Source organism: Podarcis tiliguerta (genome assembly GCF_965153285.1).
Source record: "Podarcis tiliguerta genome assembly, chromosome: 9".
Classification (NCBI taxonomy): Eukaryota; Metazoa; Chordata; class Lepidosauria; order Squamata; family Lacertidae; genus Podarcis; species Podarcis tiliguerta.
The window spans coordinates 5,519,786-5,546,672 of NC_139542.1; the positions used below are offsets into that span (position 1 = coordinate 5,519,786).

The 26,887-nt window shown below is 46.3% G+C and overlaps 2 protein-coding genes across 3 annotated transcripts in view; both read left to right on the forward strand.

Moving 5' to 3' along the window:
• Nucleotides 1–9,996: 9,996 nt before the first annotated feature.
• LOC310657653 (olfactory receptor class A-like protein 1) lies at nucleotides 9,997–13,189 on the forward strand. 2 transcript variants are annotated; one of them, XM_083398642.1, is made up of 2 exons: nucleotides 9,997–10,190; nucleotides 10,318–13,189. In XM_083398642.1, exons 1-2 carry the CDS (start codon nucleotides 10,075–10,077, stop codon nucleotides 11,180–11,182), a joined length of 981 nt encoding a protein of 326 aa, XP_083254768.1. In that variant the 5' UTR covers nucleotides 9,997–10,074; the 3' UTR covers nucleotides 11,183–13,189. The 2 variants fall into 2 exon arrangements, with proteins under 2 accessions (XP_083254768.1, XP_083254769.1); XM_083398643.1 differs by having other exon boundaries at nucleotides 10,122–13,189.
• Nucleotides 13,190–22,290: 9,101 nt separating this feature from the next.
• The window catches only part of DDRGK1 (DDRGK domain containing 1), a 42,423-nt gene continuing 37,826 nt past the window's right edge, over nucleotides 22,291–26,887 (forward strand). Inside the window, exon 1 of the mRNA XM_083398726.1 lies at nucleotides 22,291–22,542. Within this exon, the coding sequence (XP_083254852.1) occupies nucleotides 22,455–22,542 (88 nt within the window). The 5' untranslated portion in view covers nucleotides 22,291–22,454. The remainder of the gene's footprint in view (nucleotides 22,543–26,887) is intronic.

A 26,887-nucleotide genomic window follows, 5' to 3' on the forward strand; every position in this document is an offset into this window, starting at 1 on the left:
CCCTTAGCCGTTCCTCATAAGGCATCGTTTCCAGGCCTTTGACCATTTTGGTTGCCCTCCTCTGGACACGTTCCAGTTTGTCAGTGTCCTTCTTGAACTGTGGTGCCCAGAACTGGACACAGTTCTGGACACAGTGTTTTGTTTTAATCCACATGAAAACCAACTCTCTCTGGTACGGAGAGACTTTGTGGGCGAGTGATTAGTGTGGCAGATTAAGACTTGGGTGAGCTGGGTTCAAACCAGCCTTGAGCTCTCCACCTTCTTGCAGCCTAACCCACCTCACAGGGGTCTTGTGACTTGTCGCGAGGATAAAATTAGAGACGAACCACGTCAGACAACTTGAGCTCCCTGGGGGAAAGGTCGGGGGGGGAATATAAGTAATAAATAATGTGCTTTCTCTCAAAACATATGATTTAAAAGGCATTTTGATAGACTTAAGCTAACACAAAACTGCACCCCAGCATTTCAGACAGAAGTACGGAACCTGACCTTCCAATTCTCACCTTAGTCTGTGAGGTGCAGACCAGGCCAGTACATGTGAAGATCTGCAAATATCAAATTCCCCAAGTATATCTGCCTACACATGGATAAGAAGAAACACCTCCAGCCCTTTCTGAATGTTCATTTTAACAACAACAACATTTTCTGGTCCATCACTCTCCCTCCTACCACAATTGCTAAAGCCTTGAACTGGCCACTAGATGGCAGCAGAAACAAAACCTGTAAAAGGAAAAACAGGTTCTCTTTTGCTCCTTTCCCCATATTTTCGCCCATTTTTATAAAAGTTAAACTGATTTGCCCAGCCCTTGACAGAATGCAGACATCTCACATATTGTCCAGTAGCCCAACAGGAAAAGCTAAGATCTAAGATTGGAGAATATCCCTCTGTGGAGCAGATATGCTGGCTGCTGAAGCTCATCTGTCTCTTCCCGGATGGACAGTCCTGGAGTTGCACTGACCTTGTGGTGCATGAGAAACTTGGTGGTTGGAATATTCTAGAAGAAACTTGTAAATGGCCCTGAACAAGTTGCTAGGCAACGGGAAATTTCCCCAGCAACAGGTGCCCTTACCATGGCATGCGATCAGCTAAGTCTGGGTCAGTGTAAAATGAGTATGTGAATGAGTCAGCATTAGGTCTCTGGCCAGATGGCTGAAAAGAGAAAAAGATTGTCTTTCTTTATTTGCTTTTTTCTTTATTAATGGCCAGCGTAAAGTTTTGTAAATAATAAAGACTCTAAACAGTGGTGTGGCAAGGTGAGGTGGTGCCCGGTGTGGAAAATTTCTAGTCAGCCCTCCCCACGTTGAAATTATTAAAAGAAGGAAAAATAAGATACAATTGCAAATGTTATTTTCTGGTTTATTTATTTAACATTGTGAGCACAAGCACTTAAAATCTTTTTTTCCTAACTTGTGTTCTCTTCAAATTTTGAAATCGCATCATCAAAATCGATTCCTTTCGCTACTTGGACAAGATGGCTCAACCAGAAAGCCGAGCTAGACTCATAATGGACATAAGACAACTTGATTGAGAAATTTATCCTTACAACAACAACCTTGCGAGGTAGCTTAGACTGAGAGGGAGTGGCCTGCCCAAGTCTCTAAATGGTGTTTATTCCTGTAATGGGAATTTCACTAAGAGAGAGGTGGAATGCTGCTGATGCTGCTATAAAAAAAGTAAAAGATGCAAGAAAATTTTTCTGTTAAAAGAACACTGCTGCAGAAAGAAATGAAAACCCAAGAGTAGATGTTCACGCACCAACAGGTTGGATCTTGATGAACCTCTGACCTCTAGCTACAGAGCCGCATCCTGCGCCAACACTGGCAGGGAGCACATCTCTCTATTAGCTGCAGCCAGCAAAATTCTTGCAAGGATCTTAGCAAAACGTCTCTTAACAAAATCCGAGTTGACCCTTCCTGAATCCCAAAATGGTTTTCGGCCTTCTAGGGGGACAGTGGACATGATTTTCACCGCTCAACAGCTTCAAGAAAAATGCAGAGAGCAAAACCAACCCCTGTATATGGCGTTTATTGACCTAACTAAGGCTTTCGACACTGTAAATCGTAATGCCCTGTGGACTGTCCTTCTGAAAATGGGCTGCCCAGATAAATTTGTAAACATCTTTCGGCTCCTCCATGATAATATGACAGCAACAATCGCAGATAACAATGGCTCTCAAAATGAACCATTTACAGTGGGATCAGGTGTAAAACAGGGTTGTGTTATTGCCCCAACTCTATTCATTATTTTCATTGCCATGATCCTACACTTTGTGGAAGGGAAACTCCCACCGGAGTAGAAATCATATATCAAACGGATGGAACGCTCTTCAATCTGAGCAGGCTGAAAGCAAAGAGTAAGGTTACCGTAACTTCCATCATAGAGCTTCAGTATACTGATGACAACGTAGTGTGTGCATGCTCAGAGGATGACCTCCAAACCATCCTAAATATCTTTGCAGAAGCTTACGAAAAGCTTGGCCTATCACTCATCAGTGTTGAAGCAATGATTCTTCAACATCAACTTCGTTGGACTGGTCATGTTGTGTGGATGCCCGTTTATCGTCTTCCAAAGCAACTACTCTATTCTGAACTTAAGAATGGAAAGTGTAATGCTGGTGGTCAACAAAAGAGGTTTAAAGACTGTCTCAAGGCAAATCTGAACAAAATGTAGTATAAACACTGACAACTGGGAAACACTGGCCTGCGAGCGCTCCAGTTGGAGAACAGCCTTTACCAAGGTGTCATGGGCTTTGAAGACACTCGAACTCAGGGCGCAAGAGAGAAATGTGCTAAGAGGAAGATGCGCTTGTCAAATCCACACAGTAATCAACTCCCGCCCGGGAACCAATGTCCCCACTGTGGAAGGACGTGTGGATCCAGAATTGGCTTCCACAGTCACTAACGGACTCATTGCTAAAACCGTGTTTATGGAAGACAATCTTACTCGGCTACGAGGGATCTCCAAAGAAGAAGAAGAAGAATGCCCAGGGAAAAAACCAAAAGTACCACCACCAAGCTGCAGTTGTGATGGTTGTCCACATGGGGGCAGTCCTACCCAGGGCCTGCCCTTGTTTTAGCCTGATGGTGTAGCAGGGATACCCTCTTAAAAGAGCTATTCTCTTCCATGAGAAAGGTGGGCGAATGCATCTGTGGAAATGCAACTGGCCACCTGCACTTTTTATATGCACTTGCATTAAAAGTGATAAATATCCGTGCATTTAAAGTGCAGCATTTTATGATTTAAACACAGCGTGATTCGGTGCATCAGAGTTCATAATGCTGTCTGCTTCATCAGAGGGTGCCCTCTTAGTCAATTCAAAGGACTGGGTTTTTCACCGAAATAATTAAGCATACAGGAATGGCTGGGTCTGTCTCCCTCATGTGGCTGAGCTGTTGAACTGCAGGTGGCAGCCTCTTCATCAACGTACGTTGCCTCCACTCACTGTTCGTGGGATTCTTCTGGACAGGAAGCAGTATAAAAGGGCTTCTTGTTCTTTTTGAACCTTGCTTGAGCAAAATTGGTCTTCCTGAACTCCCATGTGTTCTTGTATCCTTTTGTGTTCTTCAGTCCTGGCTTGTCCTTCAGTCCTGACTTCTGGCTTGTCATAGAATCCTAGAGTTGGAAGAGACCACAAGGGCCATCGAGTCCAACCCCCTGCCAAGCAGGAAACACCATCAGAGCACTCCTGACATATGGTTGTCAAGCCTCTGCTTAAAGACCTCCAAAGAAGGAGACTCCACCACACTCCTTGGCAGCAAATTCCACTGTCCAACAGCTCTTACTGTCAGGAAGTTCTTCCTAATGTTTAGGTGGAATCTTCTTTCTTGTAGTTTGTATCCATTGCTCTGTGTCCGCTTCTCTGGAGCAGCAGAAAACAACCTTTCTCCCTCCTCTAGGTGACATCCTTTTATATATTTGAACATGGCTATCATATCACCCCTTAACCTCCTCTTCTCCAGGCTAAACATGCCCAGCTCCCTTAGCCGTTCCTCATAAGGCATCGTTCCCAGGCCTTTGACCATTTTGGTTGCCCTCCTCTGGACACGTTCCAGTTTGTCAGTGTCCTTCTTGAACTGTGGTGCCCAGAACTGGACACAGTACTCCAGGTGAGGTCTGACCAGAGCAGAATACAGTGGCACTATTACTTCCCTTGATCTAGATGCTATACTCCTATTGATGCAGCCCAGAATTGCATTGGCTTTTTTAGCTGCCGTGTCACAATGTTGGCTCATGTCAAGTTTGTGGTCAACCAAGACTCCTAGATCCTTTTCACATGTACTGCTCTCAAGCCAGGTGTCACCCATCTTGTATTTGTGCCTCTCGTTTTTTTTTGCCCAAGTACAATACTTTACGATGGTCAGATGGTCCTGGCTTGTCCTTCACCCCTGGCTTGTCTGTTGATCCACGTATGTGCTTCAGTTCTGGCTTGTCCTTCAATCCTGACTTCTGGCTTGTCCTTCAGTTCCGGCTTGTCCATTTGTCCTGGCTTGTCCTTCAGTCCTGACTTCTGGCTTGTCCTTCAGTTCTGGCTTGCCCTTTGGTCCTGGCTTGTCCTTCAGTCCTGACTTCTGGCTTGTCAGATGGTCCTGGCTTGTCTGTTGATCCATGTTTGTGCTTCAGTTCTGGCTTGTCCTTCAGTCCTGACTTCTAGCTTGTCCATTCATCCTGGCTTGTCCTTCAGTCCTGACTTCTGGCTTGTCCTTCAGCTCCGGCTTGCCCTTTGGTCCTGGCTTGTCCTTCAGTCCTGACTTCTGGCTTGTGCATTGGTCCTGGCTTGTCCTTCAATCCTGACTTCTGGCTTGTCCTTCAGTTCCGGCTTGCCCTTTGGTCCTGGCTTGTCCTTCAGTCCTGACTTCTGGCTTGTCCTTCAGTTCCGGCTTGCCCTTTGGTCCTGGCTTGTCCTTCAATCCTGACTTCTGGCTTGTCCTTCAGTTCCGGCTTGCCCTTTGGTCCTGGCTTGTCCTTCAGACCTGACTTCTGGCTTGTCCTTCAGTTCCAGCTTGCCCTTTGGTCCTGGCTTGTCCTTCAGTCCTGACTTCTGGCTTGTTCTTCAGTTCCGGCTTGCCCTTTGGTCCTGGCTTGTCCTTCAGTCCTGACTTCTAGCTTGTCCTTCAGTTCCGGCTTGCCCTTTGGTCCTGGCTTGTCCTTCAGTCCTGACTTCTAGCTTGTCCTTCAGTTCCGGCTTGCCCTTTGGTCCTGGCTTGTCCTTCAGTCCTAACGTCCAGCTTGTCCCACAGCTTTTTTGATCCTGACTCCATGCGCGCACAAGACAGTTCCTGTGGCCCATCTCACCAATGCACCAAGACAGCTATATCCCAGATCTTTTCAAGCAAGCGATCAGAGAGAGACAGAGCGAGCATGCAACTTTCTGCAGGTTGCCAGCGCTGCTGCTCTGCTGGCAATGATTCAGCCCCTTTTGCTAATGTGTTAGTGTTTTTCTGGCTTCTCCCATATGTTTTCGTGACGCACACTTGCTTAATTAAAATCACATTTCCCCGATGCAGCTCAACACAAAGTAATTAACTTCACACGTTGCAAGCAGATCTTTGACACAATTGGGAGTGTTCAGAGAAGGTCTACAAGGGCGTGGAGATTCTGGGAGCACAGCTTTTTCAGAAACCCCAATAATGTCATCAAGGTAGATCCGGTTGCTCTGAGTGGGTGGCAAGTAAATGAGCCTAGTTAGGGTGGAGCAGTAGAAACTCAGCTACTTGACATGACCACAAAATGAGCATCGGCAGTTCCCATAACAGATGTCCAGTTATCAAAACCATGCTAACTTATGTATGTGAGATTCTCCTTCCGCATGGAATTAAGCATGTTTTCAAGGGGCATTTAAGTGACTGCAGCAAGTCTAGCAGAGTAGCGACTTTATACCTTCTCTGGAGGGTAGGACTCGAACTCATGGCCTCGAGTTACAAGAAAGGAGATTCTGATTGAACATCAGGAATAACTTTCTGATGGTAAAAGCAGTGTAACAGAGGACCACGAGATGCAGTGGATTCTCCTTGACTGGAGGTTTTTAAGCAGAGGTCATGAATGCTTTAGTTGAGATTCCTGCATGGCTGGGGGTGGACTAGATGACCCTGGGCGCCCCTTCCAACTCTGTTATTCTTACAGGGTCCAGTGTCATCATCCTAACACAGCAGAATGCATTCTGACATTAACATACCACTTATGGGAGAAGCAGAATTTTGAGACAGCCACATTTAGACCAGGAATCCCCAGTGTCTGGAGGCAATATTTGGAAAGCTAAGAAACTGCTGAGGTTGCCCACAAGAGACCGATTTCACAGAAGGAAAACTGGAGATACCCAGATTGAGGTTGAATCCTGACAAGGCAGAAGTACTGTTTTTGGGGGACGGGAGGTGGGTAGGTGTGGAGGATTCCCTGGTCCTCAATGGGGTAACTGTGCCCCTGAAGGACCAGGTGCGCAGCCTGGGAGTCATTCTGGACTCACAGCTGTCCATGGAGGTGCAGGTCAGTTCTGTGTCCAGGGCAGCTGTCTACCAGCTCCACCTGGTACGCAGGATGAGACCCTCCCTGTCCGCAGACTGTCTCGCCAGAGTGGTGCATGCTCTGGTTATCTCCCGCTTGGACTACTGCAATGCGCTCTACGTGGGGCTACCTTTGAAGGTGACCCGGAAACTACAATTCAGAATGCGGCAGCTAGACTGGTGACTGGGAGCGGCTGCCGAGACCATATAACACTGGTCCTGAAAGACCTACACTGGCTCCCAGTACGTTTCCGAGCACAATTCAAAGTGTTGGTGCTGACCTTTAAAGCCCTAAGCGGCCTCGACCCAGTATATCTGAAGGAGCGTCTCCACCCCCATCATTCAGCCCAGACACTGAGGTCCAGCTCCGAGGGCCTTCTGGCGGTTCCCTCGCTGCCAAAAAGCCAAGTTACAGGGAACCAGTCAGAGGGTCTTCTCGGTAGTGGCACCCGCCCTGTGGAACGCCCTCCCACCAGATGTCAAAAAGAACAACAACTACCAGACTTTTAGAAGACATCTGAAGGCAGCCCTGTTTAGAGAAGCTTTTAATGCTTGATGCATTACTGTATTTTAATATTTCGTTGGAAGCTGCCCAGAGTGGCTGGGGAAGTCCACCCAGATGGACGGGGTATAAATAAACTACTACTACTACTACTACTACTACTATTATTATTATTATTATTATTATTATTGTTGTTGTTAACCGGCCCCGAAAAGCAGGCGAAATATTCACACACACCAAAGCCAAAGGAAACTCAGAGAAAGAAAACAGAGAGCAACCCCCACAAAAGGGTGACCCCCCCCCCCAGCCAACCAAACCCTTTGTTGTTGTTTAGTCATTTAGTCATGTCCGACTCTTCGTGACTCCTTGGACCAGAGCATGCCAGGCACTCCTGTCTTCAACCAAACCCTACCCCACTGATTCCCCCCCCCCCCATGAAAACATTAAAATACAAGGTTCTGGCAGGCTTGGAGATCACCGAAGGGGGTTGACTGAAAGAAGCATGGTGCCCAGAGGTGCCACGTTAGAGACACCATCATTACACAACAGCAACCTGCACTGCACAAGATCCACCTTTCTCCAGTCCAGCATCCTTCAGATGTTATCCAACTCCCATCAACTTTGCAAGTGTATCAACGTTTTAACTTTATAAACCACCTTTTCGGAGCCATGCAGTTGGGTGTGCTTGTTGTTGTTGTTGTTGTTTAGTCGTTTAGTCATGTCCGACTCTTCGTGACCCCCTGGACCAGAGCACACCAGGCACTCCTGTCTTCCACTGCCTCCCGCAGTTTGGTCAAACTCATGCTGGTAGCTTCGAGAACACTGTCTCACCATCTCGTCCTCTGTCAGCCTCTTCTCCTTGTGCCCTCCATCTTTCCCGACATCAGGGTCTTTTCCAGGGAGTGTTCTCTTCTCAAGGCCTTCAACTGTATGGGAATCACATGCCTTCCAATATTTCTCCAATGAAAATAGGGACGTCCCATTCCATAATGATAATTTTACTATTTATACCCCACACATCTTACCGGGTTGCCCCAGCCACTCTGGGCAGCTTATACATATATAAAAACATAACAAAACATTAAACATTTTTTTAAAAGACCTTCCCTTTACAGGATTGCCTTCAGACGGCTCAGGGGTCGGATAACTCCATACCCTCCAACATTTCTCCAATGAAAATAGGGACATTCTAAGGAAAAGTGGGTTAAACCACAGAGCCTTTGGATTGCTGATCAAAAGGTCAGCGGTCTGAATCCCAGCGATGGGGTCAGCTCCTGTTGCTCAGTCACAGCTCCTGACAACCTAGCAGTTCGAAAGCACATCAAAGTGCAAGCAGATAAATAGGTATCACTCCGGCAGGAAGGTAAACGGCGTTTCCGTGCACTGCTCTGGTTCACCAGAAGTGGCTTAGTCATGCTGGCCACATGACCCAGAAGCTGTACGCCAGCTCCCTCGGCCAATAAAGCGAGATGAGCGCCGCAACCCCAGAGTCGGCCACGATTGGACCTAATGGTCAGGGGTTCCTTTACCCTTTACCTTTAAGGAAAAGTGGGACATTCTGGGATCCAGTCAGAAACTGGGACAGCTTCTCTAAACCAGGGACATCCCTGGAAAATAGGGACACTTGGAGGGTCTGGAATCAGATTTAGGCCACCCTTTCTCTTTTCTCTCTCCCCAAAATCCCATCCAACATGGGTTGCGTAGAAAGTAAACTTTGGAAAGAACAAAATTGGGGCAAGAACGATGACAAATGACTGGTGGGTCCTTTCCTGCTTGCAACAATGGTTGAAAGACAACCGGTTTTCAATCCCTGGATAAAGATTTCTGTCCTCAGCAGATTTCCCAGCAACCAAGAACAAAGGCACTTTGCTGTTTCCAAGAGATCCTCTGCATGTCTCTTTGCCGCAATTCAGTAGCCAGCTGTGTGTTCTCATAGCACCTGTGAGCAAAATCCAACCTCCCTTTTACCACCAGATCACGGCCACAGGTGCGAACTACAGATTATGCACGGAAGTGTTCTTTAAAGACCTACCCATGTCTTTTTTAAAAAGAAAGAAAAAACAGCTTTGGAGGATGCAAATGAGAAGGGAGCTGTGTACTTAACCCTCCTCCCGCTGACCACTTTTTGACAATGCTTTTAAAACGTGTTTTTGCAAGGAAACGGACGGGGCAGCAATAGCCCATAGCATCTCTCCAATTGGGCAGTGTAACTAAGAAGGGAGAAACAACCGGGTAGGTTTGTGCTTAACCCTCCCCCCACCCACCGTTTCTCCACCCCCAAATCTCTTTCCACCTGCTGTACCTTTTAAAAGGTGTGTTTACGAGAAAGCGGAGCAGACAGGATTAAACTTAGGTAGTAGCAGCCTGTAGGGCGGGGCGGAATTAGAAATCTGCCCCCTACCTAGGCGGGGCATCAGTGATGTTGGGGAGGGAGGACCAGCCCACTCAGGAAGCAGGATGAGGCCGCTGCACCGGGCAGCAGATTTGGACCCCCTTTGGCAGATCTGTCTGCTGCTGCCTCTGCCATTGCCAACTCCTCCTCTTCCAATTCAACAAGTCTACATTTCTGTGTATATACAGCTCGCTAGCTAGATCTTGAATGCTGCAAATCTCCTTCCTTGCACTTGCAGAATGGAGGGTGAATTCAAAGCGGCATAAATTAGAGTGAGCGGTGCACTGAGTACATAACACAGGGCCAGTCAACATGGTGTTCTGCAGATGTGGTGGGCCACACCTCCCACCACCCCTAACCATTGGCCACGCTGGTTGGGGCTGGTGCCAACTGAAGTCCGACATCGCCTGATGGGCATCCCTTTGGCTACCCCGCTCCGAGCACATCTGAAAGTTGTTTTGGCCACGTATACGGCCTCGTGTTCCCTCCCGCATCCTGCCCCCTCCCTCGGTTTCCTCCCTGCCTTGGCACATTTCTTATCAGCCCCTGGCTAATCTGCTTTACACCTGACCCTTTTCAGCAAAAGAAGATAACAAGCCTTATGCAAATAGCAGAGTAATCATGTCCCCGGTGGGAGTGCGCCAGGAGAAGTTGTGCCCATATAAAAGAACACCCGGATCTCATGAGCAGGGGGGAAATCGCCTTCCGGACACCGGTTGCAAAGAAGCTGGTGCCCTGTGTCAGACCGGAGAGCTACCGAAAGGAAGCCAAACAAAGAAGCGAGGTGCCTGGAACCCGGTAATGTGCGCACGAGGCCCTGCCTCACCATGGTTCACGATCTCATGTTCGCGACATCCATCCTTATGTACCTGTCGTCCTTCGTCGGCATGGTCGGAAACCTCATTGTCCTCTTTGCCTTCATCAGCAACGCCATCCGGCACAAATCGCTGCAGCCCCTGGACCGCATCATCGTCAACATGTCCCTGGTGAACTTCCTCCTCTGCTGCTACAAGGCCATTCCGGGGCTCCTTATCTTCAGCAGCACCAAGGTGTTTGGAGAACTGGGTTGCAGGATCCTACTCTACACGTACCACACCCTGAGGCTGATCAGCATCTGGTCGGTGGAGAACCTGAGCTTCGTGCACCTCATCAAGATCCGTCGGCCCAGCTACCGGTGGTCCAAGTTCATCTACCGGCACCAGGGCAAATACGTCAACAGCACCCTGGTTGGGTGTTGGATAGTCAGCATCTTCTTACAGATACCTTACTTGCAGTATGAGAAGACGGTGGGCAGAAGGAACAAGACCATCGCCTACCTGGCGACCTCAACCTGCTTAAGGTCTACAGGGAGCTTTGCCATGAAGTTCACCACATACGCCTCGGTTAGTTTGGACCTCGTCTTCGTCATGCTGGTCATCGTCCTCAATGTCTTCATCATCGACCTTCTCTGCAAGCACAGCCGGAAAGTGAAAGCTGCTTCTTCGGTCACCAGCGGCAGCTGGAACAAGCACACTGCCCAGGCCACGAAAGTCTTGCTCTCTTTGCTGTCCATATACGTGGTCTGCTGGATCTCCAATGACATGGTCTGGATCGCCATCGCCTCGGGGTACATCAAGAGCAGCTTCGAAAATAGCGTCCTCAGCGCCCTCTATGGCATCTTGTCTTCCGTTTATTACTCGGCCAGCTCATACGTTGTGGTCTTTGGCTACAGGAAGGTCCGGGAGTACCTAATGGAAGCCTGTTGGTGCTTGAGGTGCACCAGGCAAACCATGGTTGAGAACCTGTCCTAGGAGGATGTCCCCCACAGATGGTGGCCAAGTCCTTTCCCAAACTCACAAAAGGCTGTTCCTCCATGGGGAAGGAAGCCGCCACCTGAGAGAAAACAGATCACAGTTTGGGAGCCAATGTTCCTTCAGACTATCAGCTATCCATCTCCTGGATCCTGACCAGTTGATGTGTTCTGCATCCTCGTTGGTGGGAAAGGATGTCAGAAGACTCCACAAGGAGGATGGCAGCCAGATGGGCATGGAGAACTCATAACTGTTGCACTGGGTTCAGGCTTTTATGTCGCTGCCTCCAGTTCTTCTACTCAGGTTAAAATTATGGTTATTCTTCTTTTGATATCTCGCCTTCCACCTTGAGGTTACATCTCAGATTTCAGGGAAGCAGGGCGGCCACCACCTGACCACCTTTGATCGTTCTAGCTAGCCGTGTAAATGGATGAGGGGAAAGGGAGATGCAAGGCAGACAGGACTAGAATACTGGGGAGACAGAAGTCAAGCAGCGGCAATTAGCCCAGGGAAGAGGGGAGCATGCAGACAACATGGCCTAAACCAGTGGTGGGCAGATGTCAGGCTCCTGGGATGCGCTTTATCCTTTTACTTCATACCCGAGATCTACCAACCCGAGACAGGTACACATAGCTGTCAACATTTCCCTTTTTTAAAGGGAAATTCCCTTATTCTGAATAGGATTCCTTACAAGGGGAAAGTTGACAGCTATGCAGGTACAGAATGAAAGAGCAGGGCGTCTGTGAGTTCAGGCATTTGTTTTCAACAACAGAACTGAGCGCACAATCCTCTCTCACCATAGTCTGCTCTCTTGATTTCACTAGCCAAACAGAGGTGGAGTGTGGTCCTTCCATCGGTGCCACTGTTAAAACAATTGAGAGTCGGAAACTCTGGCCACACCCGTTCCGAAGGGGGGAAAGGTGAGAGGCAGGGAAGGAATATTGGCTGGGAAGGAGCGTATGGTGTGGGATGGGGACTGGAACTGGCAGTTTTGCGGCCCTGTGTGTGAGGAGGAATGGTCACGAAGGAAGGCAAGGATTGGAGGAGGGAAATGGAAAACCCAGAGCAATTGGTTGGTGTTGTTTTCCCAGTACAGAGTTCCAACTCTGTGTTGACCACCACGGACAGCATCCGAGGATCCTTTGAAGGAGAGCAATTTTACATTTATTCTTCCGGCGGCTCTGCTCTAACTCCTGAAATATTGGTAACCTCTCTCAAACCATTTATTATTGTATGTTTCCAATGTCCCTATTTATCAGGGAGGGGCTCGACTGCCTGGGCAGCAATCTCTGAAGAAGCACTGTCTCCATTCAGTCTTGGTTTTGGCCTTTTGGACATACCTTGCTATTAAAAAACATTCCAGTGTTCGGATTCAGCTAAATCTCTGACTGCTTGGTTGGGTGTGCCTTTGGCTTTTCTTAGGCATTCATTTCTTTGCAACAGGCTGGCTTGTAGCATTCCCAACAGTTTGAAATAAGCCCTTGGGTATAACAGGAATACTTGTGCTCCGTTACACCTTAATGTCCTTATGCCCTCCTTCGCACGTAGGTGTGTTGGGGAAAAGATGTGTTCATACACCCCCACACCCCCATCTCCAGTCAGAGATTTAGCAAGGTATGTCCAAAACCGAGACCGAATGGAGACAGTGTTTTTTCAGAGATTGCTTTCCAGGCAATCAAGCCTCTCCCTGATAAATGTTTTGTGAGCACCTCCATCATATGCTCAGGTTGTACATAGGTGTAAATAATATGCCCCGTATACCTCAAGGAGCATCTCCACCCCCATCGTTCAGCCCTCCAGCTCTGAGGGCCTTCTGGCAGTTTCCTCACTGGGAGAAGTGAGGTTACAGGGAACCAGGCAGAGGGCCTTCTCGGTGGTGGCGCCTGCCCTGTGGAACGCCCTCCCATCAGATGTCAAGGAAATAAACAACTAACTTACTTTTAGAAGACATCTGAAGGCAGCCCTGTTTAGGGAAGTTTTTGATGTTTGATGTTTTGTCGTGTTTTTAATATTTTGTTGGGAGCCGCCCAGAGTGGCTGGGCACATCCGGCCAGATGGGTGGGGTATAAGTAATAATTTATTATTATAAAACCATATATCCTAAAGACACCACAGTCTCTGCTGACCTTCATACTGAGGAAATCAAACTTGTAAAAGTGCCTGGGACGCCCTGGAACCTCTCTCTGCTCAGAGACTGGGGTGACATGTAGCGGTAGAGACTTCTTGGTACCTTTAAAGCAACTCTCGGCCCTGAGACCTTACCTTTGGAACTTCAAAATGGGAGTCCTGGGCTGGTTCCCCTGCTTGATACGAGAACCCTACGTAAGCAACAGACCCACTCCTGGCCACAACTGAACAAGGCATTCTCTGGGGGAAAGCGAGTTCTCCTTTCCAAAGGCGAAGGGAGGCAGGTAAACATTTGCCGGCAATCAGCTGAAGGCAAATGAACAGCTCCAAGCATTGCCACCCAGCCTGGAACACGGGAACAAAAGCTCACAGCGGAACTGACCCTTTCGCGTCAAAGTGCTCGTGTTTGGTTATGTTGCAAAGCGGGGAGGGGAGAGGGAGAGGGAGAGGCATGGTTTTCAGAGGCTGCGTTGAGAATGCCCAAGAGCAGTGAAAGTGAAAAAATTCAAAGAACTAAAACAGAGTGAGCTAGAATATCACCAGCTAACAGCAACATTTGAGAAGGGTGAAACAATCAAGGGTTTTGATTTTAAAAAATTCAGTATGGGAAAAGGAAATATTATACAATAATCAAAAGACTATCTCAAAAATCTACAAATGGTTAAAGGTAAAGGGACCCCTGACCATTAGGTCCAGTTGTGACCGACTCTGGGGTTGCGGCGCTCATCTCGCTTTATTGGCCGAAGGAGCCGGCGTACAGCTTCCGGGTCATGTGGCCAGCAGGACTAAGCCGCTTCTGGTGAACCAGAGCAGCGCACGGAAATGCCGTTTACCTTCCCGCCGGAGCGGTACCTATTTATCTACTCGCCCTTTGATGTGCTTTTGAACTGCTAGGTTGGCAGAAGCAGGGACTGAGCAATGGGAGCTCACCTCGTTGCGGGGATTTGAACCACCGACCTTCTGATCAGCAAGTCCTAGGCTCTGTGGTTCAACCCACAGCGCCACCTGCGACAGAATGAATAATCAGAAAAAGAAGAAAAGGGAAATGCCACTAAAAAGTGGGAACAAGATCTAGGCCATACAATAGAATACGAGGAGTGGGAGAAATTATGGAGAAAAACTATAAACTTCACAGCATGTTATTTAATAAGAGAGAATTATATGAAAATGTATCATAAGTGGTAATTGGCCCGGGTAAGGCTGGCTAAAATGAACAAAACGCACAATAATAAGTGCTGGAGGTCTATGAAACAAAATGGAACCTTCTACCATATGTGGTGGACATGCCCGGAGATTGGGAAATTTGGGGGCATGATTCATGAGGAGATAAAGAAAATACTAAGAATAACCTATAGTAAAAGTCCAGAGGCATTCCTATTAGGAATATTAAATGATGACATTCCAAAAGGTAAAGTTAAAATATTCTTTTATGCGACGTCAGCGGCAAGAATCCTGGTAGCTAAGTACTGGAAAGGGAAACAAATACCTACCAGGGAAGAATGGCTATGTACAGTGGCGTAGCGTGGGGGGTGCAGGGGGGGGCCGGCCGCACCGGGCGCAACATCTGGGGGATAGGGTTAAGGGGCGCAAATCCATGGGTTAGGGGGCGCAAATTACTTGCCTTGCCCCGGGTGCTGACAACCCACGCCACGCCACTGGCTATGTAAACTTTGTGAATACTTGGAGTTAGCCGAACTGACGGACATAATAAGACAAAAACCAAAAAGTTTAGTGAAGAAGGAACAGGACTGTTTGAATGAATACTTCAAAAAACAAGGTTCAAGGGTAAAAATCTGGTTGAGTTCAGAATGACCTCATGAATAGAAAGGGAAAGGAATATTGACAAATATATACATAAACAAATTAGGATTGAGATGATAAGGAAATACAGAAAGATATAAAGAGACTGAAATGAAGTGTTGTGAGGTCGGTGGAAGTCTTAGTTTTATCAAGTTTGGTTACATAACGATGAATACGGTGTTGGGAATATGTCTGTCTTTCTTCTTTTCTTTGTCTTTTATCTTCGTTTCTTTCTTTCTTTCTTTTTTCTTTTTCTTTTCCTTCATTCTTTGTTTAGTGTTTTAATCTGTAAGATTTGGAACTGTTTCTTCTTTGTTTTGATGTATTGTTATATTTTGTTGTTAATATTATATTTTGTTGTTTGTTGTTAATATTAATAAATAAATTTTTCAGTTAAAAAAAAGAGAGAGAGAGAATTCCCAAGAGTAAAATGAATGCTGCAAACCGGTGGGGCGATCTCAAGCAACGAGGGCGGGGGGGAGTTTCCCCAGAAACAAAACGAACCACAAAAGTACCGTAGATGACATAACACATCCCAATCCTGCCATATTGTACTCATAAAAAGGAGGCAAACATATATTACCAATCTTGATGGTATAGAAAAACCTAGAAGAGGAATGGGTGGCATATACCATAAATAAGAAGAAGAAGAAGAGTTTGGATTTGATATCCCACCTTTCATTCCCTTTAAGGAGTCTCAAAGCGGCTAACAATCTCCTTTCCCTTCCTCCCCCACAACAAACACTCTGTGAGGTGAGTGGGGCTGAGAGACTGTGACTGGCCCAAGGTCACCCAGCAGCTGCATGTGGAGGAGCGGAGACGCGAACCCGGTTACCCAGATTACGTGACTACCGCTCTTAACCACTACACCACACTGACATTATTATTACTATTGCAGACCGAAGGTCACATTTCCCTTTGGGGGGCTGTATGTTGGGGGACAGAGGGAAAAAAGAGTAGAACAGCAAATGTCTATGTTACCTTTCGCTGTACAGTGGTACCTCTGGTTGTGAACAGGATCCGTTCCAGAGCCCCGTTCGCAACGTGAGCAGAATGCAACCCACGTCTGCGCATGCGCGGGTCGTGATTCGCCACTTCTGCGCATGCGCATGACTTCATTTTGAGCGTCTGCGCATGCGCGAGTGGTGAAACCTGGAAGTAACCCTTTCCAGTACTTCCAGGTGGCCGCGGGACGCAATCTGAAAAGATTTAACCTGAAGCAAATGTAACAAAAGGTATGACTGTACTAGGCTAGTTTCCACACACACTCCAGTCCCGTACGCACCAAACCTTTAAAGTGTGTGACTTTCCCAAAGGATTCTGGGAGCAGCAGCTCACCTGTCACAGAGCCGCCACGATCTCCTTGAACAAACGACAGCTCCCAGAATTCCTTGGGGGAAGCCATGGGGTGCTTGTGCAGCCGACACTGAAGCCTCTGAAGTTGGGTTGACATATTTGAAAAAGGCAAAATCCAGATACAAAAGCTGTTCTGAAAAATTTAAAAAAAATAAAGCTGAGCTTATTTTCATGGAAATTTGCAATTTCCGGCTGGACGCTGTTTATGAGGGCCAAATCCTGACTATGTGAGGGAAATTCTGGACACACGGAAGCCCTGTTCTGAAAAATTTCAGGGCCTTGGTGGACACCCCATTTGTCCCCATCATTTTACAAGCAATGCGATGTTTTGCTCATTTCTCCCCTGGTGGGGCAAGGGGTGGCATTTCCTCCCCTTTATTCATTTCACTTTTATAGAAAGGCGGTATACAAATTAAAAGCGAAATTAAAGGGGGGGGTGTCATAGACAACATAGACAGCCGAGACCACACACGTGATAACAATATGATCCAATAAAAAAAAACATCACAATAGCTTTAAAATGTACAACTTATATCAAATAAAGCAAAATTCAATAACGCATTAGAATATAATAGTAAACAGTCAAATTAAATATCAGCAAATAATTTTACAGTTATCAATTATAATAAAGAATTACTAAACTGTAATCAGGGCGCGCGGGGGGCGCTGGGGGTTAAACCACAGAGCCTAGGACTTGCCGATCAGAAGGTCGGTGGTTCGAATCCCCGCGACGGGGTGAGCTCCCGTTGCTCGGTCCCAGCTCCTGCCAACCTAGCAGTTTGAAAGCACATCAAGTGCAAGTAGATAAATAGGTACCACTCTGGCGGGGAGGTAACCGGCGTTTCCGTGCGCTGCTCTGGTTCGCCAGAAGCGGCTTAGTCATGCTGTACGCCGACTCCCTCGGCCAATTAAGCGAGATGAGCGCCACAACCGGAGAGTCAGCCACGACTGGACCTAATGGTCAGGGGTCCCTTTACTGTTACCTTTAAACTGTAATCAATAAAAAATAACGGCAAGTCACAAGGCATAAAATACCACAGAACACACAAAATGATGTAAAAGGGTCATATTGGAAAACAAGAACACACAACTTCTTCTTCTTCTTCTTCTTCTTCTTCTTCTTCTTCTTCTTCTTACTATTATTTTATATCCCTGAACTCCTCTCTTCCCAGCAGCTTCTGCTATTCTCAAAGTCATGGTCTGGGAAAGGATGCTAGGGCTGGAGGGTGGAACAAGGCAGGTGGAAAAATCCATTGCCTGGTGAATCACACAAAGTCTCTCTCCACTCACGGTGACACGGCTCTGCAGTCCACCCTACTTCCCCCCAAAATGAGCAGCTCGAGCTGAAGAGCAAACACACCTGGGTGGACTCAAAGGCGGTTTGCTTAGCTGTTTGGCAAACCAGAGCCATCTCGGTATACAAATAGTCAGACGGGAAAAGCGCCCGGCAAAGGGACAGATTAGGACATCTTATCTTTACATTTCCTTCCCACTGGCTGGCCACGCTCCGATTCTCTCTTTAATCACGCCATCGTAAGGTCATCAGTTTTCCTGGAAAACAATAACTGTCAGTTTCACATCTGGACATGGCGAGAACAGATAGGGATACGCAAACAAGAGGGGGACACCCCCAAGTCTTGTTATAAGGTGGCCAAGTTCCAATTTTGCAGGTGAAATTCCTGTTTCGCAGGATCACTCCGCTCCTAGCAGGCTCGCAAGTGGTCTTGATACTATCTTAACAGAAATGCAGGTACCAGCATCACCTGGCGGGATGAAGCCACAGGGGCCGGCCTCCCGACACGGCTGCTGCTGCATCTTACCTGGGCATCTTACCTTACGTTGGGTGGCACAGGCAAAGTCAATCTAGTGCTCGTGCCAATGTTCCCAGGAAGCCCCGACCTCGCCACCCCCATCCTGCCATTTGGGGAAATCTCCCACCAAGGGCCCCAGCTGTGTATTTTCTGAGGCACAGGAAGTAAACAAGCATCTGATCAGGAATTGCCCCTGAAATATACTCAGAGTTGCAAAGTGATTTCATGCTCTTTATTCAGCTCATGGTGGTGAGGAGGAAGAATGAAAGTCCCCTCAAAGTATCTGCTTATATACATTATTTACACAATGGGCTGCACATGATTGGCTAATTCCAGAATTCTCCTGTAGGCCAATCAGGTTGTGGATTCACTTCTATCTGCAGCATGATTGGGTGGTTCCTGCCGACCAATCATACTGCTGCATTGTTCTAGGGCCAATCTGACTGCTGCATTCTGAATCCTATTATTCTAGGACCAATCAGACTGCTGCATTTTGGATCCTATTGTTCTAGGACCAATCAGACTGCTGCAGTTTGGATCCTATTCAACTCAGTACATAACAGCCCCTTTATTTTTTGCTCAGATACAGATATAATACTTGATACTTCCAGCTGATGAAAGTGAATGCATCGAAACAGGGCCCTGTCCTGGTTTCTGATCCATAATTGACTTCTGACTTCTGCTCAATGATTGAAACTAAGACCTTCACGTCGAATCTGACTATGGACTAACATGATCTTATCTCTACTCATAAACTCTTATTTCTAATTCTGTAACGAATTATTGTGTTATACATATTCTTATGAGTTTGAGTTTGTAATCTCTGTTAGAGTTTGTAATCCTTGTCAGAATACATACTTTTGAATGGATTAGTTTTTGTTACAACTATTGATTTGCGAGTAGGGACCACTCCCACTACTGAAACTTACACTGGCCTGAGTTCCTGGTGTGCTTTCTTCTTGGTATATTTAATAACAAGAACTCCAACTTATTTAACGATAGAACAGGGGTCAGCAAACTTTTTCAACAGGGGGCCGGTCCACTGTTCCTCAGACCTTGTGGCGGGGTGGACTATATTTTGAAAAAAATATATGAATGAATTCCTATGCCCCACAAATAACCCAGAGATGCATTTTAAATAAAAGAACACATTCTACTCATGTAAAAACACGCTGATTCCCGGACTGTCCACGGGCCAGAATTAGAAGGCAATTGGGCCGAATCCAGCCCCTGGGCTTTAGTTTGCTTACCCATGCCATAGAAATCATAGAGTTGGAAGGGAATTTAGAGATGGGAAGGCCTGTGGGAAAACCCAGAAAAATGTGAGGGACCAGTTTTTTCCTGTTTTTCCCCATTTCTTCGCCTAAAGCCATTTTTTTCCAGAAAAAACAACAACATTTGATATAGTTTGAATATTCCACACACTTTTTTCCTTCTTCATTTTTTTCTGGAAAAAAATGGCTTTGGAAAAAAACAGAAAAAATCTGGGTTCCCTCCACCCCAGTTTTTCCGGGTTTTTTCCAGGCCTTTCCATCTCTAGAAGGGATCCCAAGGGTCATCTAGCCCAACCGCCTGCAATGCAGGAATCTCAGCTAAACCACCCATGGCAAATGGCCATCCAACCTCTGCTTAAAAACCTCCAAGGAAGGAGAGTGCAGAACCTGTAAAGGCTTACCTAGCACTTTTGTTACATATCTTTAGGCACCAGGCAAAAACATTTCTTCATAACGAGGCATTTGGCTGATTAAACCATCTTTAGCCTTTTAAATGTGCTTTGGGGAGGGGGCGCTATTCGTTTTTGTTTGTTATGCATTCTGTGATCTCATTTTGTATCTTTATGTCGTGAAATGCTCTATGATCTTGGGATGACAGGTGGTATACAAATAATAATACAGTGGTACCTCGGGTTAAGAACTTTATTCGTTCTGGAGGTCCGTTCTTAACCTGAAACTGTTCTTAACCTGAGGTACCACTTTAGCTAATGGGGCCTCCCGCTGCCGCCGAAGCACAATTTCTGTTCTCATCCTGAAGCAAAGTTCTTAACCCAAGGTACTATTTCTGGGTTAGCGGAGTCTGTAACCTGAAGCGTCTGTAACCCGAGGTACCATTGTAATAATATTAAACTACCCTGATTATTGTAGGAAAATGCATCTTAATCCAGCCTTTCCATTGAAATCTCTAGTGAAGTACAGTGGTACCTTGGGTTGCAGACACTTCAGGTTACAGACTCCGCTAACCCAGAAATAGTACCTTGGGTTAAGAACTTTGCTTCAGGATGAGAACAGAAATCATGCGGCAGCAGCGGGAGGCCCCATTAGCTAAAGTGGTGCTTCAGGTTAAGAACAGTTTCAGGTTACGAACGGACCTCCGGAACGAATTAAGTTCTTAATCCGAGGTACCACTGTATGTAAGAATGCAGCCAGACCACCAAACTGCCAAGAACCAGCTTAGGAGGAAACTAGTGATGACTGTTAAAGTAAAAACAAAAAAACCCACACAACCCCAGATAAAGTACAGTGGTACCTTGGGTTACAGACGCTTCAGGTTACAGACTCCGCTAACCCAGAAATAGTACCTCTGGTTAAGAAATTTGCTTCAGGATGAGAACAGAAGTTGTGTGGTGGCGGCGCGGTGGCAGCTGGAGGCCCCATTAGCTAAAGTGGTACCTCAGGTTAAGAACAGTTTCAGGTTAAGAACAGACCTCCAGAACGAATTAAATTCTTAACCCGAGGTACCACTGTATTTGCAAGAGACGATGCAGGAGCAGATTTGCAAAGGGTCGCTGGTACCCCTGACTTCTGTAATAAAATGCATCTTAAATGAGATATTCCTTTGAAATCTTCGGTGGCTGGAGTCGGTGGAAGAAGATTGGAAAAAATTTAAAGCTTATCTACAAAAACATTGTAAAATTAATGAATGTTAGAAGGATGTTGGAATGAAGCCATATGGTTTTAGCAGAAATGTAATAAAGAATTAAGTAAAAGCTGATTGATAACGGGACAAAATTAAAAATTTAAGGTTAGACCGTTAAGATAAATTATAGAACAAAAATTGAGAAAGATGGAATTTGCTGAAATAGTTAATCGAATTAGAATACAAAAAAGGGAGGTGTGAGGAGGTCGATGAAACAAGTTAATGAAAGGTAAAGATAAGGAATATTGGATGTTTGTGTTTAGTGTTTTGTTTTTCTGCATTGTTGTATTGTCTTTTTATGTTTTTATATTCCTTTTTCTTTGATTTTCTTTATGTATTGCAATTGTAATTGTAATGTATGTTTTGTTAAACTTTTTATTGTTCTTCCTTTTTCTTTTTTCTGTAATTTTTAAACTTCTAATAAATATTATTTTTTTAAAAAAGAAATATTCGGTGGCTGTGCTTGTTTGTATTAAGTATCTACAGGAAACGGTGCAAGGAACAGATTTGCAAAAGACGTTGGTACCTTGAGAATGGTAAGAATATGCAATTCTGCTCCCACTACCTTTTCTAGCGCACTTGCAAGGGGTCTATGGAGGTCTATGGAGCTTCTATGGAGCATCTTTGGAACTGCAGCGACATCTAGTGGTCACACAAGGAAATTGCAGGAACACTATTATTTGTGTGGAGGGGGAATATCCCCAAGGAATACACGGGGAGCCGCATCTTAATGCCCTCCAGGTGTTTTGGACTACAACTCCCATCAGCCAGAGCGTACCTGTAGAGTCAAGACCCAACGCGCCCCACACCCACTGCTCAGCAGGCAGCTACTTAGGCAGCCCCTCGGGTACATTTTTAAAAAAGGGTCCTATCTTTAAAAAGCTACAGAAAGCAGCACCGCAACAGAAAGCGACAGCGCTGGGGTTCATTTAGGCCGGGTCTTGGCCTGCTTTTCAATCGCAAAGGGAGGGGAAACTTGGTACTTTCCAAGCAGGCGACCTCACTAGCCAGCCATAACAACGGCCGGGCGGGGTCCTCTCCGGTTGCTAGGCTACGCCGCGAGAGAACGCCCCTTAGCGCTTCAGCTTCCTCACTCCGGAAAGCTTCGTCGGCGGTTGGCTCTGGAACCGCCCCTCTCTCCGGGAAGTGGGCGTGGTTTGCTTTCCCGAGCCGCGCCGAACACGTCGCCTCTGCCGGATTGGCCGGGCTCTTCTCAGTGTCGGAGGGAGGGCGTGGCCAAAAGGGGCGGAGCTTGCGAGGCGAAGATGGACCCGGTGCTTTACGTCTTGGCGGCGGCGCTGTTGGCGGCGCTTCTCGTCTTCGTCAGCCGCGTCAGGGGACAGGCGCGCGCGGGTAGGACGGGGGGGGGGGCGGGCGAGTTCTCTACCTGGTCCGTCAGGGGGGGCGGAATCTCCCACCTGCTTGGAAAGACGGGGGGGGGGAAGGTTGTGGGATAGAGAAGTCTGGGGGGGGGAGTCCTAATACGTATATATTATATTATATTATGTTATATTATATTATATTATATTATATTATATTATATTATATTATATGTAGAAATGTAGTATGTATTAATAATATAGTATAAAATAATATCTATAATATTATATTTGACAACATCTTTAAGAGCTTTGTCCCCTTGGGGTGGGTGTCTAAATAAGACCGCCTCTGAGCATGTGCTGAGTGCCTCTTCTTTTCCTCCCAAGCTCATGACTAATACCCATTCCCCAGCATCAGAGGCTGCTTTTTGCTTCCTGTTGAAACCCAGTCAGATAGGTGGCTGCGTATTATTATTATTATCGGTGCTTTTTTCTTAAATATATATATATTTAGAGTTACTTTCATTTTCCTACTTATATTGAAACACTGCCGCTCAATGAGGCCAAACTCAGATTCACAAAATGTTTGGGCAGGGGTCAGCAAACTTTTTCAGCAGGGGGCCGGTCCACTGTCCCTGAGACCTTGTGAGGGCCAGACTATACTTTTTTTGGGGGGGGGGATGAACAAATTCCTATGCCCCACAAATAACTCAGAGATGCATTTTAAATAAAAGCACACATTCTACTCATGTAAAAACACACTGATTCCCAGACTGTCCACTGACCGGATTTAGAAGGCGATTGGGCTGCATCCGGCCCCCAGGCCTTAGTTTGCCTACCCATGGTTTAGGGGGATGTGTACCCCTGCATCCCCCTGGGGGGAAAAGCACTGATTATTATTATTCCTATTACTGGCTTCTGCTACCGAATGCTGTGTGCTGTATCAGTGAGTTTTGTCCTGCATTTCAGGTCTCCTCTCTGCCAAGTTAGGGCCACCCTCTTAGGATGCAACAGATTGTAAGGGATTGCTTTGAATTCACTTCAGCACCATATTTTAAAAAATATATTAAAAAATTGTGCACCACTCGCCCCACCCTGTCCTGTGTTTTGCCAGAACAAAGGTGGCAACCCTACACGCAGAGTGCCTCACACAGGATGGAGTTGGCCCATTACATTATTATTATTATTATTTATTAAATTTTTATACCACACATCATCTGAAGATCTCGGTCTTCTTCACAACGTAAAAGATTACAAGATGAAAACAAAATCTGCCTGGTAGTCTGATACCTTATAGGCGTAGGTGATGTGGTGTCTGCCCAGTATTGGCAGACTGCAGCTCCTGCCATCCCTTGTTGCTAGCCAGGAGCCACTGGGCTTTGGGAGTCTGGTAGCATCTGGAGAGCGCCACGTTGGCAACAGCACCTGGATAATGAGCAGGAGTTGTTCCTGGACTTAGCTGGAGAAGCTTGGCTTTTTTGGATAAAGCATATACAGTGGTGCCCCGCAAGACGAATGCCTCGCAAGACGGAAAACCCGCTAGAGGAAAGGGTTTTCCGTTTTGGAGGTGCTTCGCAGGACGAATTTCTCTATGGGCTTGCTTCGCAAGACGAAAATGTCTTGCGATTCCTGGGGTTTTTTTTTCGCTCCCCACCCCCTTTTTCTAAGGCACTAAGATGCTAATAGCCTTTTAGCAGCTAATCCGCTAATCCCTTAAACCTTTAATAGCCGCTAATAGCGCTAATCCGCTAATGGGCTTGCTTCGCAAGACGAAAAAACCGCTAGACGAAGAGACTCACAGAACGGATTCTTTTCGTCTTGTGAGGCATCACTGTACGGTTTGGATTCTTAGATCACGGACTGCAGTTTCTTGAGGATGGACTTCTGGCAAGCGATGGGCTGCACCTCACAACGGTTGGGAGGAATGTTTTTGCCAAAAAACTAAGAAACCTCATCAGGAGGGCTTTAAACTGACTAATGTGGGGGAGGGAGACAGTGCTCCTGAAGGTAGGAGTCTATTAATTGATGAAGATGATCATCCAAATGTCATAGACCAAATGGAGCAAACAGCAAGCAGACCTAGTGGTGGGAGGAAAAAATCCTTAAATAAGAGACACGGGGGAATGACTAATGGACTTCAATGTCTGTACACTAATGCACAAAGCATGGGAAATAAACAAGATGAGCTTGAGCTCTTGGTACAGCAAACTAAATATGACATAATAGGCATCACTGAAACCTGGTGGGATAAGTCCCACGATTGGAATGTAAAAATGGAGGGATACAATCTATTTCAGAGAAACAGACCAGACAAGAAAGGAGGAGGAGTGGCGTTATATGTCAGGGATGTGTATACCTGTGAAGAGATCCAAGATTTAGAACCTCAAAGCCAAAGTGAGAGCATTTGGGTCAAAATTAAGGGAGAGAAGAATAATAGTGACCTCATTGTGGGAGTTTACTATAGATCCCCAAGCCAAACGGAGGACATAGATGATGCCTTCCTGGAACAGATGGCCAAGCATGCAAAAGGAAGGGAGATAGTAGTAATGGGGGACTTCAATTACCCAGATATTTGTTGGATGTCAAACTCAGCCAAGAGCATAAGGTCAAACAGATTCCTCACTGGCCTTGCAGACAACTTCATTGTCCAGAAAGTGGGAGAAGCAACAAGAGGAACAGCCATTTTAGATCTGGTCCTAACCAATGTCGATGACCTGGTTAATGGGGTAGAAGTGGAAGGATCATTAGGCGCAAGTGATCATGCTCTTCTGAAGTTTACTATACAACGGAAAGGAGCAGCCAAGCATACTAGGACTCAATTTCTTGACTTTAAGAAAGCCGACTTCATAAAACTTAGGGAAGTGCTGGGTGAGATCCCATGGACAGTAATACTAAAAGGAAAGGGAGTTAATGATGGCTGGGAGTTTGTTAAGAGGGAGATAGTAAAAGCACAACTTCAGGCAATACCAATGAGACGGAAACATGGAAGGTGCCTAAGGAAGCCAGGGTGGCTATCTAAAGAACTTTTAACTGAGTTAAGATTAAAAAAGGATGTGTACAAAAAATGGAAAAGGGGGGAAACCACCAAAGAGGAATTCAAACAAATAGCCAGCACGTGTAGACACAAAGTCAGAAAAGCTAAAGCACAGAATGAACTCAGACTTGCTAGAGAGGTTAAAAGCAACAAAAAAGGCTTCTATGGGTATGTTCGTAGCAAAAGGAAGAACAAAGAAACAGTGGGGTCACTCAGAGGAGAAGATGGTGAAATGCAAACAGGGGACACAGAAAGGGCTGAACTCCTCAATGCCTTCTTTGCCTCAGTCTTCTCCGATAAAGAAAACAATGCCCGACCTGAAGAATTTGGAGGAAATGATTCAGCAGAGGAAACACAGCCCAGAATAACTAAGGAGATAGTACAAGAATACTTGGCTAGTTTAGATGTATTCAAGTCTCCAGGGCCAGATGAACTGCATCCAAGAGTATTAAAAGAACTGGCAGATGTGATCTCAGAACCACTGGCAGTCATCTTTGAGAATTCCTGGAGAACAGGCGAAGTCCCGGCAGACTGGAGGAGGGCAAATGTTGTCCCTATTTTCAAAAAGGGGGAAAGAGAGGACCCAAATAATTACCGCCCAGTCAGTCTAACATCAATACCAGGGAAGATTCTGGAGCAGATCATTAAGCAAACAATCTGTGAGCACCTAGAAAGGAATGCTGTGATCACCAATAGTCAGCATGGATTTCTGAAAAATAAGTCATGTCAGACTAACCTGATCTCATTTTTTGACAGAATTACAAGCCTGGTAGATGAAGGGAACGCAGTGGATGTAATCTACCTTGATTTCAGCAAGGCATTTGACAAGGTGCCCCATGATATTCTTGTAAAGAAGCTGGTAAAATGCGGTCTTGACTCTGCTACCACTCAGTGGATTTGTAACTGGCTGACTGACCGGACCCAAAGGGTGCTCATCAATGGTTCCTCTTCATCCTGGAGAAGAGTGACTAGTGGGGTGCCACAGGGTTCTGTCTTGGGCCCGGTCTTATTCAACATCTTTATCAACGACTTGGATGATGGACTCAAGGGCATCCTGATCAAATTTGCAGATGACACCAAACTGGGAGGGGTGGCTAACACCCCAGAAGACAGGATCACACTTCAAAACGACCTTGACAGATTAGAGAACTGGGCCAAAACAAACAAGATGAATTTTAACAGGGAGAAATGTAAAGTATTGCACTTGGGCAAAAAAAATGAGAGGCACAAATACAAGATGGGTGACACCTGGCTTGAGAGCAGTACATGTGAAAAGGATCTAGGAGTCTTGGTTGACCACAAACTTAACATGAGCCAACAGTGTGACGCGGCAGCTAAAAAAGCC